Consider the following 18,796-nt stretch of genomic DNA (forward strand, 5'->3'; position numbering starts at 1 on the left):
CACGTGAGAAGGGACATTTTAGGTGAGGTGAGACGGACCCATTCAGTTCAGGTGAGAAGGGGCCATTCAGGTGAGGTGGAGCAGTTCTGGGGAGAGGGAGCAGTTCGGTTCAGGTGAGAAGGGGCAGTTCAGGTGAGGCGAGATGGGGCCATTCAGCTGAGGTGAGATGGGGCCATTCAGGTGAGGCGAGATGGGGCCATTCAGGTGAGGTGAGATGGGGCCATTCAGGTGAGGTGAGAAGGGACAGTTCAGGTGAGGTGAGATGGGGCCATTCAGGTGAGAAGGGCCCCAGAGATGGCCCCAGATGTGCTCCAGGTGAGGCAGGAGGCACAAATGGCCCTCGGTCCTGTCCAAGGAATGCACAATTCCCTGGGGACAGGAGGAGACCTGGCCCTGCCCGGAGCCTCTCCCTGCCCTCACCTGGACCTGCAGGGGCAGAGCCACCCCAAAACCCGCGGCTCTGAGTGCCCGGAGCCCCGAATCGGAGAAGTTTGTGCTGCAAACGCGGGTATTTTCAGGAAGCAGCCCCAGGTTCACGCTGGAATTCGATCTGATAAAGCTGCACGGGGAAACAATGAGAATTGAGGGAGGTTTTTAGGGGAGGAAGCCGCAGCCCCCTCCCCTCGCCTCCATCTGCGTTCCTTCCCTTGGAGCAGAGTGGAGATCCCATCTCTCCCAAAAGGGAGAATTTATCAAGCTCCATCTCAAACACTTCATTTTGGAGCTGGAGCAGAGGCAGAGTGGCAGCTGGGGCTGGAGATGTTTGATATCAGCACACCTCGGGATGAAATCCAGGACAACTGCGCCCATTATGGCTCATTGTCCCGCTCCCAGAGCGAAAACCATGTGGATAATCGGTATCTCCCCGGTAAATCTCGGTGATTGATGTGCTTTTAGCGCGGCAGGCCAATTCCGCGGCTCATGTGCCGTTCGTGTACAGCAGCCAGCGGGGTTTTAGGGGAAATAAATGGTGTTTATTCCTGGAGGGAGCGGCCAGGAAGGGCTCGCAGCAGCATCTGCCCGGTCTGGGGAGCGTCCCGAGGCGGGATCGAGATGCTGAGTGCGGGATGGCAGCGGGGATTGAGGGCAGGACGCGACTCGGGGGCTGACCCGAGCCTGGAGCGGGCGCTGAGCATCCCGCAGCGGGACCTGGGGGAAACGCCGAGAAATCGGTGTGGAAGGGACCGAAAAGGGCTGGAAAAGTGACCAAATAAAGTGACAGAAGGAGTGCTGAATAAGTGACCAAATCAATGTTAAAGTGACCAAAAGAGTGCTAAATAAGCGACCAAATCAGTGTGAAAGTGACCGAATGAGTGCTGAATAAGTGACCAAATCAGTGTGAAAGTGACCGAAAAAGGGCTGAAAAAGTGACCAAACAAAATGACTGAATGAGTGCTGAATAAGCGACCAAATCAGTGTGAAAGTGACCGAAAAAGGGCTGAAAAAGTGACCAAACAAAATGACTGAATGAGTGCTAAATAAGCGACCAAATCAGTGTGAAAGTGACCGAAAAAGGGCTGAAAAAGTGACCAAACAAAATGACTGAATGAGTGCTAAATAAGCGACCAAATCAGTGTGAAAGTGACCGAAAAAGGGCTGAAAAAGTGACCAAATAACGTGACTGAATGAGTGCTGAATAAGTGACCAAATCAGTGTGGAAGTGACCGAAAAAGGCCTGAATAAGTGCTAAAGTGACTGAAAAAGGGCTAAATGGGTGACCAAAATCACTGTTAAAGTGACCGAATAAAGGCTAAATCAGTGACCAAATCAGTGTGAAAGTGACTGAAAAAGGGCTAAATCAGTGACCAAATCAGTGTGAAAGTGACTGAAAAGGTGCTGAATAAGTGACCAGGACAGGTTTAGGAAGGAGTTTATTCTGCACAGCTTTTCCTGCAGGAGTTTTCCACAAATCGAGCCCGAGGAGTTCCAAACCTCCACACTGCGAGTGATTTTAGCAAACAAAGAAATCGCAGCTCCCTGGCTACAAATCACCGGATTCTTTATTAATTAACGCCCCACCTTCCGCCGGTCAATCCATTCTCTCTCTTTAATGGCAATTAGCGCTCAGGCTCAGCTTTTCACCCGGCCGGGGTCCTCCTGCTCCTGATCCCCCTGCCCGTTGCTGGCACCGACCCCTGGCATGGCAAAGGGACCCGAGGGAGAATTGTGAATTATTCCCGGCTCCGGTTCACATCCCGGCGCGAATCCCAGCTCTGCTCTGTCCCTCACCTGCGAGGCAGAGCCCCATTTTCACTCTGTAGGGATTAAAAGCAAATAAAGCGTGGAGAACTCAGGGTGGGTTTTTGGTTACAGGTGATTTTTGCATGAAATCCTGATAAATCATTCGGGCACCTCCCGGGTTTCACTCATTTCAGTGAAGTGAGCATCAGTAAAGTCGATTTTCCAGCAGGAGACTGAGCGGCCACCACGGGACAGGGACAGGGGGACGGGGATGGGACAGGGGGACAGGGATGGAAGAGAGAAGGGAACAGGGACAAGGAGAGGGGCAGGAACGGGGATTGGGACTGGGACAGACAGGGACGGGAATAGACAGGGACTGGGACAGGGATGGGGACAGGGATCAGGACAGGAACAAGGTCCAGGATCGGGATTAGGACAGACACAAAAATAAGGACAGGGACTCGGATGAGGAACAGGGATGGGGACAGGAACAGGGACCGTGGCAGGGATGGGGATAGGAACGAGGATCGGGACAGGAATGGGGATAGGGACAGGAATTAGGATCGGGGACAGGGATTGGGATGGGGGACAGGAAAGGGGATAGGGACAGGACCAGGACCAGGATCGGGACAGGATCGGGTCCGGCACCGGGACAGGACCAGGATCGGGTCCGGCACCGGGACAGGACCAGGATCGGGACAGGATCGGGTCCGGGACAGGACCAGGATCGGGACAGGACAAGGATGGGGACAGGATCGGGTCCGGGACCGGGACAGGACCAGGATCGGGACAGGATCGGGTCCGGGTCCGGGACAGGACCAGGATCGGGTCCGGGACCGGGACAGGACCCGGATCGGGACAGGATCGGGTCCGGGTCCGGGACAGGATCGGGTCCGGGTCCGGGACAGGATCAGGATCAGGATCGGGTCCGGGACAGGACCAGGATCGGGACAGGATCGGGTCCGGTGCGGGCCCCGCGCGCGCCCCCGCCCCGGGGGAAGCCCCGGCCCCGCGCACGCGCGCGCGCCCCCGCCCGCGCCGTCCCTCCCGCGCGCGCCCGGCCCCGCGCATGCGCAACCTCCGCCCCCTCACCGCCCCCTCCCGCCCCGCCGCCGCCGCCGCGCAGGCGCCCTGCGGCCGCCCCCCCTCCCTGCGCCGGCGCATGCGCGTCGCCCCCCCTCGGCCGCGGGGAGGGGGATGCGGACGGGGGAAGATGGCGGCCTCGAACAACCCGCGGAAATTCAGCGAGAAGATCGCGCTGCACAACCAGAAGCAGGCGGAGGAGACGGCGGCCTTCGAGGAGGTCATGAAGGACCTGAGCCTGACCCGCGCGCACCGGGTGAGCCTCGTTGCCGCCGCCCCCGGCTGAGGCGGGCGGGGGGGCTGCGAGGGGCGGCGCCCCCCCCGCGGAGCCCCTCGGGCCGGGGGCAGCGGCGGCGCGCGGCGGGCGGGGCGGGCAGCGCCCCCTGGCGGGGGCGGGCGGCGCCCGCGGGCGGGGGGAAGAGGCCCCCTCAGCCCCCCCCTCACGGCCCCCGTTCCCCCCCACCCCCGGTTTAGTGGCACCGGGCCCGGCCCGCGCCGCCCACCGGGGCCCACCGGGCCCGCGGCATCCTCCGGAGACCGGCACCTGCCGCGGGGGAGGCCCCGGTGCCGCCCGCCGGAGGGTCGGGGCAGCGGCATCACGGCACGGCCGGAGCGGGCCCGGCGGGGAGGGGGCTGTGCCGGGCCGGGCTGCGGCGGGGGCACCCCCGTGTCCCTGCCAGGGGGCTGAGGGGGGTCCCGGTTCCTCACACCGGGACAGGCCCCGGGGCGGAGGGAGGGGGATCCCGGATGCTCTGCCGGTGTCTGAGGGGAGATGCCAATTGCATCAGCCCGGGACGGGCCCGGCCCTGAGGGGATCCCGGTTCCTCCGGCCCTGAGGGGATCCCGGTTCCTCCGGCCCTGAGGGGATCCCGGTTCCTCCGGCCCTGAGGGGGATCCCGGTTCTCCGTCCCCGCCGGGAGGGATGCCCGGCTCCTGGCACAGGCCGGGGCTGTGCCTCGCCCGCAGCTCCTAGCAGGTGTCGCGGTTCCTCGGCGGGAGTGTGCCGTGGGCTCCTGGCTCTGCCCCGCGGGCCGGGGTCCCTCAGAGCCCCCCGAGCATCCCCCGCTGTCCGGCTGTGCAGCGGGAGCTGCCGGCCTCGCCGGGGCCGGTGTTGTTCCCGTTACGCTCCGGTTGTCGTAGGTGCAAATTGCTGCACTTCCAAAGCCTCCCTTGGCTGGTGATGTCTCTGCAAAGCCCATCAGCAGAAATTCCCGGCATAACCAATGCGCTTTCCGGGCACGAGATGCCTTTCCTGGTCCAGATTCAGGGATGTCGGGGCTGTTCTGTTCCCGTCTCACCTGCTCGTGTCAGTGTTTTGTTTTTAACTGTTTCAAGAAAATTTACGAGCCTGTTTGCGGCGGAAGCTTTGCAAGAACAACAGAAGGCACGGTTGGATTTGCAGGAAAAGGTTCCCTTTTATTCCTCTGTCAGGAGAGGGTAAATATTTGTTTTGAATTGGTGGTGCTGCTGGTTGGATGGAAAGGAAAGGCACCTGCCTGGGGAGGTGTGGGGCTGGACCTCACGCTCACCTGGATTCTGGATGTTCCTGCTGGAGTTAGCTGGCACCAGAGTGAGGATAATTTGGAGGTGTTTTAGTCCCTGGAATCATCCTGTATGGCTCAGGATCCCGGGCTTCTGCCTTCAGTGCTCAGTCCTTGCTGCTGCTCCAGAGCTGGGTGCTCCTGAGGGACTCCTTGCAATCTGCAATTACAGGTTGTCCTTCAGTTAACTCACACGCTGAGCTCTCACCTTCTGCAGGAGTCAGAATCCAGGTTCATTTCTCCTGAGTCCCGTTTACTTTTCTCCCAAATCCGAGTGCTCCTAGCCCAGGTTTTGCTCTTGGAAACCCACCACGCTTTCAAGAACCGGGTTTTGAGGAGAGAACCCAAGATGAATAACTTTTGTGAGCATTCTGGGTACTGAAGTGATGGAAACACTGACCAGAGAGCTGAGGAAAATGTCTCCTTTGTAGACTTTTTCTTGCAAGTTCCATGATTTCATCGGGGTTTAAAATGCAACATAAGAGCAAAAAGGGGTTAAGCACAACTTTGCTGTTTGCTCTCATTTTCATTTGGCAGGCAGCACGTTGCTGTCAGTTTGAAAACGCCTTACTCAGTTGGTGGAAGCAGCCCAACATTTCTGTTGCCTTTTCATTATTAGTAATTGTCTTTTTGCAATGTTTACCATCTTGTCTGCTTTATTGTTGGTTACCGCTCGGAGCAGAGGCAGAAATTCTGAACTTCCACCATCACCTTCCACCTTTTTACGGTACGGCACCCGCGTGGGGTGTTTACCTTCTGATCCCCCCTGCAAAGACAAGCCCAGGATTCATCACCGGGGAAGCTGCAGTGTGCTCAGCAGCGTGTCCCGGGCTGAGTGAGGGGCAGCAGGGCTGGCTGCAGCTGCATGGCACGGTGTGTGTTCCTGGGAAGCTGCAGTGTGCTCAGCAGCGTGCCCCGGGCTGAGTGAGGGGCAGCAGGGCTGGCTGCAGCTGCATGGCACGGTGCATTCCTGGGAAGCTGCAGCGTGCTCAGCAGCGTGCCCCGGGCTGAGTGAGGGGCAGCAGGGCTGGCTGCAGCTGCAGCTGCCCTGCACGGTGTGTGTCCCTGGCGGTGCAGCCCTGCTGAGGCGCAGACCTTGCGCGCAGCGGAGGTGGGTGCTCCGCGCGAGCTCTGGAGCTGCTTAATTGTCTGTGAGTGGGACCTTGGTGCTCAGAATGCAGAGCTTGCTGCCAGTCCCTTGGTAACAAAGTGGGTGAGGACAGCAGAGGGGGAGTTGGCGTTTTTTTTTTTTTCTGTGACATTGACTCCTGTGTTTTGTTTGTGGCTCTCCTCCTTCCCTTTTTTAATTTTTTTGGAGTTTCAGGACTGCGCTGATTTCTGGGCTTGTTTACCAGGGCCTGTCTCAATTTCTCAGCCCAGGGATGCTTTGATGCAGCTGTTTACTCATCCAAGGTTGTTGCTGCCCTTTCAAATTGTAATTAACCAAAAAATTAACTGCAGATACTGCTGAGCCCTCCAAGATGTGACTCCTGAAATGGTAAAAAATGTAAGATTTTTAAAGCCAATTTGTGACCCGCATTTTAAGGGTTGTTCTTGTTGGAGATCTTCTCAAGTTTCCAGGATTGCTTTTATTTTATTTTAATATTCACTTAAAGTCACATAATTTTGAGGGCTTTCAGCCAGAGCTGTGTTTGAGCTCCCTCTGATGGGCCTTGCAGTCTTCCCTTGGAAAAAAGACCCCCCCAAACTCCAGAAAGCTGCCAGTGGGTGCTGTCACCCAGCCCCACCTGCCCTGGAGCAAACCCAGGGAATCAAACCCAGCTTAATGGTGACGTTTGCAGACTCTGTGCAAGTTTCCATCACCCTTTGCTTGTGTATTTTTAGGTGTTATCCAAAGTTCTGCATGGCTTTTGTTGAGTTCCTGACAACCATGTGAAGTGAAAAGTTCGTGTTTATATTTTAAACCTGGCTAATTTTAATACAAAATCCTGTTGTAGTTTAATTTTGTCAAGTGGAATATGTTGTAATAGCATAGATTTGAATAGATTTGATTTTTATTTGAAATAAAAATGAAGTAAAACCCTGCAGTTTGTGATGGAGTGTGTGTAAAACCCACACACACACCCCTGCCACAAAATTTGTACTCAAAACTGAGGCACTCAGTGGTTTTCTGGTTCCTGTAGAAGAGATCAAAATGTCTCTTTGTACATCCCCAGCTCAGCGCTGGATGCAGATAATATGCAAAACAGTATTTAAAAGCTTAGTTAAATCAGGAATGCTAATCTGCTTTGAAAAATGAGAAGCACTGATGATGATGATGATGATACAGAGCTGCAGTGGTCCCTGATGTCTTCAGCAGGTTTTTATTAAATAATGTGATACAAAAGAAATTCCTGATGACGTAAGAGTGGTTTTGAATGTCTGAGAGATATTAAAGAAATGCATCAAAACCAGGACTGAGCCCTCCTAGCACCGAGATTGATGCTTGCAGATGGCAGCTCAGCTTAAAAGCGAGTTTCTCTCAAACACAAATGGGAATTCTCCAAGCTCTAGGGGTGGTTTTTTCCTTCATTAACTTTCGCACGGTTTGCACCCTGAGTTTGCACATTTCCAGACCAAGAAATGAGTGCTTTGGGCTTCACCTGTGCTCAGCCACTGCTGAATTCCCTTCTCTGATGAGCCCCAGGATCACTGAGGTTGGAAAACTCAACCTCATTGGCACATCAGCTTGTACCCAGCAGTGCCACCTGCAGCCCCCTGGGCAGCCCCTGCAGTGCCTGGCACCCTTTCCTTGCAGGAATTCCTGCTGTCCTGGGCACCCTTTCCTTGCAGGAATTCCTGCTGTCCTGGGCACCCTTTCCTTGCAGGAGTTCCCTTGTCCTGGGCACCCTTTCCTTGCAGGAATTCCTGCTGCTGGCCAGCTCCAGGCCGTTCCCTTGTCCTGGGACAGGGCCCAAGCAGAGCAGGGACTTTGCAGCCCCAGAGGTGCCCCAGGTGCCACCACCTCGGGCTGTGGCACCATCACAGGCAGCCTGAGCCAGCAGGGCCCCCCATTCTTTGAAGGAATGTTTGTAAATCAGAGGGCGAGAGCAGAGGGACCTGCCAGGGCACAAAGAATCTCTGTTCTTGTGCAACCCTTGGCTTCCCTCAGCCTGCCTGAGCTGTCCAAGGTAAACACAGAGAGCTCTGCTGTGCCATCCTGGGAAACTGCGCTGAGTAGGGCAGGCTTGCTTCAGCTTTTGGTAGATTTTTATTTATTATTTTTTTTAAGGAGACAGTGACTTTTTTCCTGATTGTCCCATCACTCCCACACAGCACAGCTGCTGCTGGACAGAGTCACTCTGTGTGCAGTGGGCAAATCCCTGGGTGTTAAAGACGCAGCAAGGCTGGGAAGGAGCACGTGAGGCTGGATTGTACAACTGCTGCATTTTGGGTGTTTGGTTGTAATTCTCAGGGTGAACATGTGGGACTCGCTCCGGCTGCTGCGCTTGGGTTTTATTTAGCATCAGCTCTGGGTGGTAATTTGCATTTATAGAAGGTGCTCGTTTAGGAAGGGAGTTTGTTCTCAAGGTGAGGCACAGTCAGTTCTTCCAGTTCCTTGGGGTTGATTTGGGGCTTTCCCCTCCAGACAAGCTGCAGAGAGGAGCTGAGCCTGTGGTTACCCTGAAAAGGGGAGGTGTGGGTACTGAATCTCTGGGTTCAGCAGTCAGAAATTGAGACTTGTGGTGCCGCCTTGGAGTTGCGGCTGTGACTGTGGAAGTGCCAGAGGTGCCAAAGCCTGGGGGCAGGAGGGGCTGGTGCTGAGTTATCTGAGCTCTGTGCTGGCCAGGGCTGAAGGGAGATCTCTGTGTGAGTCAAACACCACCCCCAGAACAGCCCCAGGAACTGTGCTCGAAGTCATCTTCAGGAGTGTTTGGTATTGGAAAGTGAGTTTAGCAGCAGTGTGGCCTGGGCTGAGCTATCCTCAGGACCTGTGAGGTGGGACAGGAAGGAGCTGTTCCTCCCAGCACAGAGGAGCAGGAGGGGAAACCCCAGGGCTGGGAACACAAAACCCCAGAGTGTGGCTGTGGCTGGGTGGGGACGTGGCCTTGGGAACATTTTTATTGTTCTTGGGTTTCTCCATCAGATTGGTTCTTATCAAATCTTATCAAGTAAACTGCAATTTTACATTTCTGGCTATCTCAGAAACAACGTTTATTGAAATCCCCCTGCTCCTCTCACTGACACTCTGTTCCCCATTTTATAATCAATTTATCAATGCCATTGATTTTGGTTGAGCAGCCCTTCCTGCACTTCAGGAATATCAAAGCCCTGGCTGTGCTGGGGCAGCAGCACCGGGCACATTTCAGTGAGAGTTTTCCCTCCCGTGTTCATCCAGCATGGCCACGTGTTGCTGCAGCAGGGATGGAGCAGATTAAACCCAACCCATGGGTTTGGGGCTTCTGGGGGGGTTTTAACCCAGATTCCTGCACTGTGTAAGAAATCCCTCTCTGTGAGGGTGGGGAGGCCCTGGCAGGGGTCACTCACAGTAAACTGTGGATTTCCCATCCCTGGAAATGTCCAGGCCAGGGGCTTGCAGCACCCTGGGGTAGTGGAAGGTGTCCCTGCCCCTGGCACAGGGTGGAATTTGATGGTTTAAGGTCCTTCCAACCCAAACCTGTCTGGGATTCTCTGACATTACCGAGTGTTATCGAGCACTGGAGTGGTAATCAAACAGTAATTTGGCAAAAACCAGACATCCTCTCAAAAATGATCAATAGGGATTTAACCAAAATGTATTCAAGGCTAAATATTTGTGTGTGTTCTCCATTATCCATCTGTGATTGCAAGGGAACATTTTCTTGAGCAGTGCAAGGGCAGTTTGGGCCATGGCCCCGCCACATCGATCGCTCCCTAATGCTCTGTTCCACTCTGGCATCGATATTTCTGTGCCTAATGCAGCTCTGAAACTCAAGTAGGCTTCAAGGCACTTTCCAGCAAACACCAGGCTGTATCTTGGAAAGGAAAAAGTGAAGGAAATAGGGTTTTCTGGGTTAGAACCATTCCTGGTTGTGCTGGCTGCAATTCTGCCCTGCTGTTTTGTAGTGAGGGATTGGAATGGGGCAGTGAACAGCAGCAAATTCCAAATCAGGTGGGATTTTGGGACCAGGGTTCATTTTGTGGCAGTGACCAGCTGTGACCTCGCTGCTGCTTCACTTTTTTCTCTTTTGGTCTCAACTCCTCCCATTCTGTGAAACAAATGCGCTCCCAAAGGCTGTGGTGCCATCCCTGGGGTGGTGGGAATTGTCCCTGGGTCCTCAGTGTCCCTTCCAAGCCAAACCATCCTGGAATTCCTGAGCTCGAGGGGGCAGCTGGGTGTGAGCCTGTATTAGCAGCATCTCTGGAGTTAATATTTCAAATGTTGCTCTGATTTGTTTGAGATGATTTGCATTTTGTGGTGTTGAAGCGGAATCCAGGAATGAGGATCTCTGAGTATCTCCAGCAGTGTTTGTGAGCACTGAGCAGCCCCTCTTGATCATTTCATGTTTTATGTTTTGGCCTGATCTCCTTGGGACTTCATAATTTATAAAGTTGTAACCAAGTGTTGATAACAGCCTTGTTTTGCACATTATTTCTCAGGAATTGAAAATTCTTCCCCTCGTAGCAGAACAATCCTTTGCAATCAAACAACAACACCACACACCCACAACAAGCAGCTCTTCAATAATGAACTGGGGGAGGCTGAAGTGCTGCAGCTTGAGGCTGCAGCCAGAATTCCCCAGCCCTGGCTGCAGGTCTCTGCTCACAGGCAGATTTTCTGCAAGTGTCTTTCTCCTCCTTGTCTGCTCTCTGTTTTCCTGGTGATGGGAAATCTCCTCTGTGCTCTCTCTTTTCCTGGTGATGGGAAATCTCCTCTGTGCTCTCTCTCTTTTCCTGATGATGGGGAATCTCCTCTGTGCTCTCTCCCTTTTCCTGGTGATTGGGAAATCTCCTCTGTGCTCTCTCCCTTTTCCTGGTGATTGGGAAATCTCCTCTGTGCTCTCTCTTTTCCTGATGACTGGGAATCTCCTCTGTGCTCTCCCTTTTCTTGGTGATGGGGAATCTCCTGTGTGCTCTCCCTTTTCCTGATGATGGGGAATCTCCTCTGTGCTCTCACTTTTCCTGGTGATGGGAAATCTCCTCTGTGCTCTCTCCCTTTTCCTGGTGATTGGGAAATCTCCTCTGTGCTCTCTCTTTTCCTGGTGATGGGAAATCTCCTCTGTGCTCTCTCTTTTCCTGGTGATGGGGAATCTCCTCTGTGCTCCCTTTTCCTGGTGTTGGGAATCTCCTGTGTGCTGTCCCTGCTGCTCTCACTCACTCAGGTTCCTGAGCACTCCAGAGCAGTGAGATGTGTTAACTGCACACTGCAGCTCTGGCAGATGAATTTGCAGTTGATGTTGGTACCCAGCTATTACTGTTTATGTGAATATGATTTTCCTTGGACGGCTGAGGTCTCGGAGGGGAGGGAATTGCAGCTGATATCCCAAATACACGAGTCTGCAGGCAGATGGTGATAGCTCCCAGCCCACCTCAGACAGAGGAGCAGTTGTTGGTGACAGGATGGGGCCTTGTGCAGGAGATTTCTCCAGCTCTGGAGCCTCAGAGTGGGATTTCAACATCTGTAAGCTGGATTAAAGGAATGAAGAACCTCTGTGGGAGAGGGTCAGGCAGGGATTGTTTCACACCCTCACTTCTCACTTCTTGGCTCCTTGCAGGCTCAGTGCAGATTGTATTGCTGGCAGCAAGAGGGATAGAGAATATCTGATTTAATATTTATTTAATATCTTAAATATTGCAAAGTTTCCAGCAGCCAGCTCAGATTCAGATGTCTGATTGACCTTCTCCCTGTAATTAGATTTACCTCTGGTTCAGGGAGATGCTGGTGCTGAATGAGCCTTTTGCATTCGAAGGATTTGGACTCTGATGATGTTTGGGATATTTTTGATACCTGAATGGTTGGCTGATGCCACACTTTCAAGCCACAAACAATTTTCTGTAGTTTTTGGCCATCTGAGGGCAGGGTGAGGTGGCCCTGAACCCCAAAGAGTACAAACATGCCCTGCCTGGCTCCTAATTTACGAAACTTGTAGGGTTACATAACTGAATTTTCATTCTTTAGCTAAAAATAAAAAATGGAACATAAAAGCTATTTTCATCTTACTTAATGAGGGCATCTCTGCTTTTATTTCAGCTTTTCTGAGGCATTTCAATAGAGGAATGGGGATGGTTGAGGAGCTTTTTAGTGGAGCTGGACGATTGTTTCTCCATCAGATCCCCGCTCAGAAGGAATATTTGCTTTAAGAAAAGAAGGTCCCTTTTAACTCAGCCTTTTGTGTGAGAAATTAATTTTTAGGTGGGTTTGTAGTAATCAGTGCTGTGTAGCACCTCAGCTGTGTGGGGTAGGGCTGTCTCTGCTTTTTGGGGTTGGGTTTTGGGTTTGCTCTCCACAAGTCACCGAGTGCCCAAAGTTTGATGATAACAAAGACAGAGTGATCCTTGCACCATTCATAGTCTGCTAATAACCCTCACAAAAACAAACAGGATTTCGAGTGTCGAGCCCCATGTCAATACAACCAAAAGGAATCCTTTCCTTTCTGGATATCCAGCACTAAACGAGCTGCTCTGCTTTCTGCTGGGTTCTCAGCACTATCCGTGCCTGCCTGTGGTGCAGGGAAGGGCAGGTGGGAGCTGCCAGGGTCTGTGCTGTGTGTGCCCAGCTCTGCCAGGCTCTGTGCTGTGTGTGCCCAGCTCTGCCAGGCTCTGGGCTGTGTGTGCCCAGCTCTGCCATGGCTCTGGTGACCCTCTGGGGCTGCCAGGGTCTGTGCTGTGTGTGCCCAGCTCTGCCAGGCTCTGTGCTGTGTGTGCCCAGCTCTGCCAGGCTCTGGGCTGTGTGTGCCCAGCTCTGCCATGGCTCTGGTGCCCCTCTGGAGCTGCCAGGCTCTGTGCTGTGTGTGCCCAGCTCTGCCAGGCTCTGTGCTGTGTGTGCCCAGCTCTGCCAGGCTCTGTGCTGTGTGTGCCCAGCTCTGCCATGGCTCTGGGCTGTGTGTGCCCAGCTCTGCCAGGGTCTGGGCTGTGTGTGCCCAGCTCTGCCATGGCTCTGGGCTGTGTGTGCCCAGCTCTGCCAGGCTCTGTGCTGTGTGTGCCCAGCTCTGCCAGGCTCTGTGCTGTGTGTGCCCAGCTCTGCCAGGGTCTGTGCTGTGTGTGCCCAGCTCTGCCAGGCTCTGTGCTGTGTGTGCCCAGCTCTGCCAGGCTCTGTGCTGTGTGTGCCCAGCTCTGCCATGGCTCTGGGCTGTGTGTGCCCAGCTCTGCCAGGGTCTGTGCTGTGTGTGCCCAGCTCTGCCAGGCTCTGGGCTGTGTGTGCCCAGCTCTGCCAGGGTCTGTGCTGTGTGTGCCCAGCTCTGCCAGGCTCTGTGCTGTGTGTGCCCAGCTCTGCCAGGCTCTGTGCTGTGTGTGCCCAGCTCTGCCATGGCTCTGGGCTGTGTGCCCAGCTCTGCCAGGGTCTGTGCTGTGTGTGCCCAGCTCTGCCAGGCTCTGGGCTGTGTGTGCCCAGCTCTGCCAGGCTCTGTGCTGTGTGTGCCCAGCTCTGCCAGGCTCTGTGCTGTGTGTGCCCAGCTCTGCCATGGCTCTGGGCTGTGTGCCCAGCTCTGCCATGGCTCTGTGCTGTGTGTGCCCAGCTCTGCCAGGCTCTGTGCTGTGTGTGCCCAGCTCTGCCAGGCTCTGGGCTGTGTGTGCCCAGCTCTGCCAGGGTCTGTGCTGTGTGTGCCCAGCTCTGCCAGGCTCTGGGCTGTGTGTGCCCAGCTCTGCCAGGCTCTGTGCTGTGTGTGCCCAGCTCTGCCAGGCTCTGTGCTGTGTGTGCCCAGCTCTGCCAGGGTCTGTGCTGTGTGTGCCCAGCTCTGCCAGGCTCTGGGCTGTGTGTGCCCAGCTCTGCCAGGCTCTGTGCTGTGTGTGCCCAGCTCTGCCAGGCTCTGGGCTGTGTGTGCCCAGCTCTGCCATGGCTCTGCTGCCCCTCTGGAGCCGTGCTTGGCTCCCTGCCCGCCCATAGAGCCCCACTCACAAGAACAGTCACTATTTTAAGGCTCCACTTTGCTGTATCCTGTTTTTGCTGCTCAGTTGTGACTGTGAAGTTTTAAACAGTAAACCTTTGTTCACCAGAAATAGCAAAGTGTTTTTTAAACACCGAGTCGCAGCCTGTGCGTTGAGTTTCATTCTCATTAGGATGGGTTTGTTTGTTTCTTTAAATCCTGCAAGGTGTGCTCCTAATGAGTCTTTGCCCTCGACCACCCAGTGATTTATATTCATTCATTTTGGGGAGAAAAAGGCAGTTTTTCTCTGGTTTTACTGTCCAGAAATTAGAAAAGAAATAAAGAATAAAAAATAATCACAGCATTAAGTGCTGTTACCTCCTCTCTTCCCTCCTCTTTCTTTGGGTTCACAAGGAATAACATATTTTTCTTGTGGAAAAAAATTGTCTTTTTCTTGTAAAACAAAAAATTCTTAAAAAAAAAAACGGATTTGAGTGCACTGTGGGTTTTGGGGGCTGTAAATAGTGTTGGGCTGTGAGATCTCTGCGCTCTGACAGGAATTGCAGGAGGCAGCTGGGGCAGAGCTGGGAGCCTGGCTCGGTTTCCAGCCCCTTTCCTCACGGTTTTACAGCTCAGCAAGCTGAGGAGCTGCTGCAGCTCCTGAAGGAGAACCTGATGGGGCCTTGGAATTTGGAGATGACTCATGAGAGGACAAAACAATCCAGTTAAGTGATTTGAGGTCTTAAATAATCTCTTCAACAGGAAGGTGAAGAAAACATGAACTCATGAGTAATAATTGGCTCTCTCGGAGTGCTAAAAGTGCAGAGCTGGGGCTGGGCCAGGGCTCAGCTGATTCCTGCTCTGCTGATCAATAACAGCTCAGCTCTCATCAATGCAATTTATTGGGCTGGACTCTAATGCTCTTAGCAGGGGATTATTGGGATTGCAGTTCTGACTTGGGATTCTTGGGGTGTCCTGTCCTGTGCATGGCCAGGAGCTGGGCTTGATCCCGATGGGTCCCTTTGAATTCAGCATTTCTGTGATAAATTCATGGGTCCTTTTCAACTCAGACTTCCCTGTGAGAAATTAATTTTAGGCTGGAAAAAAAAAAAAAAAAAAAAAAAGAGTGGTTTTAGCCCCAAATCCAGAGGGTGGGAATGCCTTGCTCAGTTATCCCAGACTGGAGAGAGCAATTCAGTCCATCACCTCCCTCTCCTCTGTCAGAGCACGGAATTTGCAGTTCTGCCTTAATTCTGAGAGGTTTCTCAGCAGCTGCAGGGGCCTCCTGCAGGTGTTGCAGCCTTTGAGCCCTCAGGATTTTCCTGGGAAGCCACTGGAAGTGCAGGATTGAAGCAATGCTATCAGGTAACCTTCAAAATAATCCCATTTACAAAGTCCCAAGTCAGCTGCCTGGCTGTGCTCTTCCCTGTGCCTGCAGGTTTTATTGCTCTCCCAGTGCAAACCCCTTTTTCTGAACCCCAGTTTGTTTCTATTGCTCTCCCAGTGCAAACCCCTTTTTCTGAACCGCAGTTTGTTTTTCCATGGAGCTCCTGTTTCATTCCAGGAGATGCAGGAGGAGGATTTTGCTTCCCCTTTGCTCTTGCTGAGCTGGTGGGAGCTGGAACAGTTCCAGGCAGCAGCACAACCCTTTGCTCCTGGTCCTTGGAGGTGTCACCTCCCGTTTTGTTGTTAATTTTTGAAGTTTTGGAGAAAATTTGGGTGTTTTAGTGCATAGGGGTGGTAGTTAAAATCCCTGAAAATCAAGGCTGGCCTGAGGAAGGAGTTGCTTGGGAAGTGTCTCAGTGGCAGAAACAAAACTGCAGCTCTTTTGTGGCTGCTAAATTCCAAGATATTACAACAGCTTCCTTCCCTTCAAAAAAAAAGAACCCAAAAAGGCAACAAAAATGCTTTTTTTTTGGCCTTTTCCTGCATTTTTGTTCTTCCTGGCTGCGCTGGCTTGGCCTGAGCCGTGTTTGTGTCCTGCCACGGCGATGGGATCATGGAACAAATCCTTGAGGTGGCTGCAGTGACAGTTGTGCTGTGGAGGAGTAAACAATGATGTAGCAGTTCCACGGGCTGGGGTCACAGCCAGTTCAGCCCATGTGTCTGCAGCTTTTCGGGGCAATTTTCACTTGTTTCTAGTAGACATTTGGCTTCCTGTTTTGGCTTTGCTTTTGTCCCATCCCCTGCAAAATCCATCTCTCCAGGACACCAGGGTCCTCGGGAGCCCAGCAGGGATTGGCACAGGCAGCAAGGGAAACTTTTGCCGGGCTTGTCCTCACTCCTGTGTCCAAGCCAGCCTTCAAACCTTCACTTTCATGACACCAAAACCACCCAGAACATTCAAACCACCCCCCCAACTGTTGCAAAACATTTTGTTCCAAGCTGCTGCTGGAATCCCTGAGGTCCCCGTGGAGGCAGCAGAGCAGCTGCTCTCGCTGTGGATTATCCCTTTCCTCTCAACTGCAGCCTTCATTTCCTCTCCCCTCCTTCCTGGGAGGAACAGCTGCGCCTCTGGAGCCTCTGCTGCTCTTGGAGCAGGGCTGGAAATGCAGGAAATGGGTGACTGTGGAAATCTGCCTCTTCCTGAGCCAGGCATGGGCTGGCAAAGGGGCTGGGAGAGCCAGGGAGCTGCCTCTGGACCTGTTTCCTCCTCCTCATGGCCATGAAATGTTGGTTATTCCCAAAAACCGGGGCTGGGTCCCAAATCCAGAGGGTGGGAGTGCCTCCCTCAGGTGATCCCAGAACTCTCTCCATCCCCTCCCTCTCTGTCAGAGCACAGATTTGCAGTTCTGCCTGAATTCTGAGGGGTTTTCCAGCAGCTACAGGGGCTCTTTGTGCTCACACGGGCTCTGGTTGGGATTTCTGAGCCCCTTTCTATCCCCCAGCTGACAGCAGCCTGCTCACCTCACTGGAGTTGCAGATATGTTTTATCTCCTGGCTCTCGAGCCCTTTCCTAGAGGATCAGGGTGTGTTATCACAGAATTGGAGCTGTGGTTTGCTGTTATCACACCTTTTCCTTTCTCTGAGGTGCTCTATAGACAATTTCAAACATGTGCCTTTGCACCATGAGATTTATTTCCCTCATTTATCAGGGCATTGCAGATAAACTCCATTATTTACATACTGCAGGTGCTTGCTGAGGTGAAAATATTGCTGTTGTTAGATTTCATAATACTAATTTTTAATTACATGGGAAATTAAAATAAAAAGCTAAACCTGCAAATCCATCTCCTCAGCCACCTATTGAGTATTTGATAACAGCACGGGTGAATTTATATCAGTAACATGTAAATAATGGAAGTATTTGTAATTATTTGCAATAAATTATCCAAAGCATGATAAAATTATAAAAACAATCAGTATTCACCCAAGCTTTAAAGGCATTATAGAGATTAAAAAGTCTCCAAAAGTCTTCCCAACCTTCATTCCTCTCCCCTGAAACCAAATCCTCTGCCCCTGAAACTTGTTCTGTGCTCAGAACTTGGTGTCTGCTCATTGTTGGTTTTCATTTTCAGCTTGGGGATGTGCAGAGGCACCAGCAGCTGCTGGAATGAAGAGAATGAACAGAAATTCCCTTTTCCTTGCTTTACCAGGATTATCCCTTTTCCATTTGTGATTCTTTCCTCATTTCATTAAAGAAATCCCAGGCACTTTTCAGGGAGGGTGGGTTCATGAGCGAGCAGTTATTTGCATGTATTAATTTTAGTAATTATTTGAGTAGCAAGTGTTGAGTTTTTAAAACTCAAATTTTAGTGTGGATTTTGCAGTGTTAACAGAAAAATGTTCCCTTGAGAAGCCAAAGTCTGGGTGTTTGGAGAGGTTTCGGCACCTTAGAGAACTTTAAAAATAATTAAGGGTTAATGAAAGAGGTGATTTTAGCTGGTGGCAGCACCACACTCAGCTTGGCATGAGGGGATTTCCCAACAATGCAGAACTCCCACCAAACCCTGCCTGCAGAACCGAGGGCCCAATTAAGCTTCAATAATACTTTTCTAATTTTAATCTGCACTGATTTTGCTGCTCGTTAGGCTGGAGGTGCTAAAGAGGAAGGGTTTTTTTAAAGGGTGAAACATGAAATTGTAAGAAAGCTCGGTGTGGAAACTGCAAGGCAGTGCACAAGCTGTTATCACCAAATCTCAGCTTCCTGCAGTCATCAGGTATCTGGGGCTTTATCAAACGGACACCCCACCCTGTCATTATCGCGCTGGCACTCCAGCTGCAGCTGCTAAAAAAGGCACTTTGAGAAAAACCCTTACTGTGGATTTGGGTTGATCCACAGTGCCAGAACTGCCAAACTGCCCAGGGAGTTCTGCCCTCAAATTTGTAATTTACTCAGAGTTTCAATAACTTCAAGTATTGAATTCTTAATAAATGCTTTGTTTAATCTCCACCTGCATATTAGAAAATCTGTAGGAAACTGGATTTGTATTTAGGGTTTTGTTTCTCTCTTTATTTATTATTTTTTTAATTGTAGAACTTGAATCTCTCCCTACAAACACAGCTGGATGTCCAGCAAATGGTAACCCCAAAGGAAAAGTTGATGTATTTCATATAAATGTTCACAAAAATGGTGATTTTTCATTACTACATTGTATTTTAAATAAAAAAAGGAGGATTTAAAGTTAAGTGGCGTAAGAGAAAGGCTGGTGGAAGGAAAATTACAGATTCCATTTGGATCTGGTGTTTGGGGAGCATTTCTTCAGAGCAAGAAAACCGAGTAGAAATGAAGTGGTTTAACAAGCAAAAGCTGTTTCCTTAGCTAAAGCTTCCTTGGGAAGGAGCTGGGTTATTTAACAATATTTCAGCTGTCAGGGAGCTGCTCTTGGCCACAGCACAGAGAAATGGAGAAGCTGCAGAGTGGAGTCACCGAGTTCTCGTGGTTCATGAAATTAATAAATCTGGTGAGCCCTCAGTAATTCCTTATCATCCTCCCCTGTCTGAATTCGTCCAGAATCCAAATTGCACTAATTGAATCCAACCCCAGGA

At 52.0% G+C, this 18,796-nt stretch overlaps 1 protein-coding gene and 1 long non-coding RNA gene across 8 annotated transcripts in view; one reads left to right on the plus strand and one right to left on the minus strand.

Moving 5' to 3' along the window:
• Positions 1–1,854: 1,854 nt before the first annotated feature.
• LOC134420568 (uncharacterized) lies at positions 1,855–3,007 on the minus strand. The gene is made up of 2 exons (XR_010028389.1): positions 2,961–3,007; positions 1,855–2,255 (listed from the first exon to the last, which is right to left on the minus strand). It is a non-coding gene; the product is annotated as an uncharacterized LOC134420568 (long non-coding RNA).
• Positions 3,008–3,360: 353 nt separating this feature from the next.
• Positions 3,361–18,796, plus strand: part of CRTC1 (CREB regulated transcription coactivator 1) — a 39,455-nt gene continuing 24,019 nt past the window's right edge. For all 7 annotated transcript variants that reach the window (XM_063161197.1, XM_063161202.1, XM_063161203.1 and 4 more), the window contains exon 1: positions 3,361–3,520. In XM_063161197.1, coding sequence (XP_063017267.1) covers positions 3,395–3,520 — 126 coding nt within the window. In that variant the 5' untranslated portion in view covers positions 3,361–3,394. The remainder of the gene's footprint in view (positions 3,521–18,796) is intronic.

Source organism: Melospiza melodia, chromosome 7, assembly GCF_035770615.1.
Source record: "Melospiza melodia melodia isolate bMelMel2 chromosome 7, bMelMel2.pri, whole genome shotgun sequence".
Taxonomy (NCBI): domain Eukaryota; kingdom Metazoa; phylum Chordata; class Aves; order Passeriformes; family Passerellidae; genus Melospiza; species Melospiza melodia.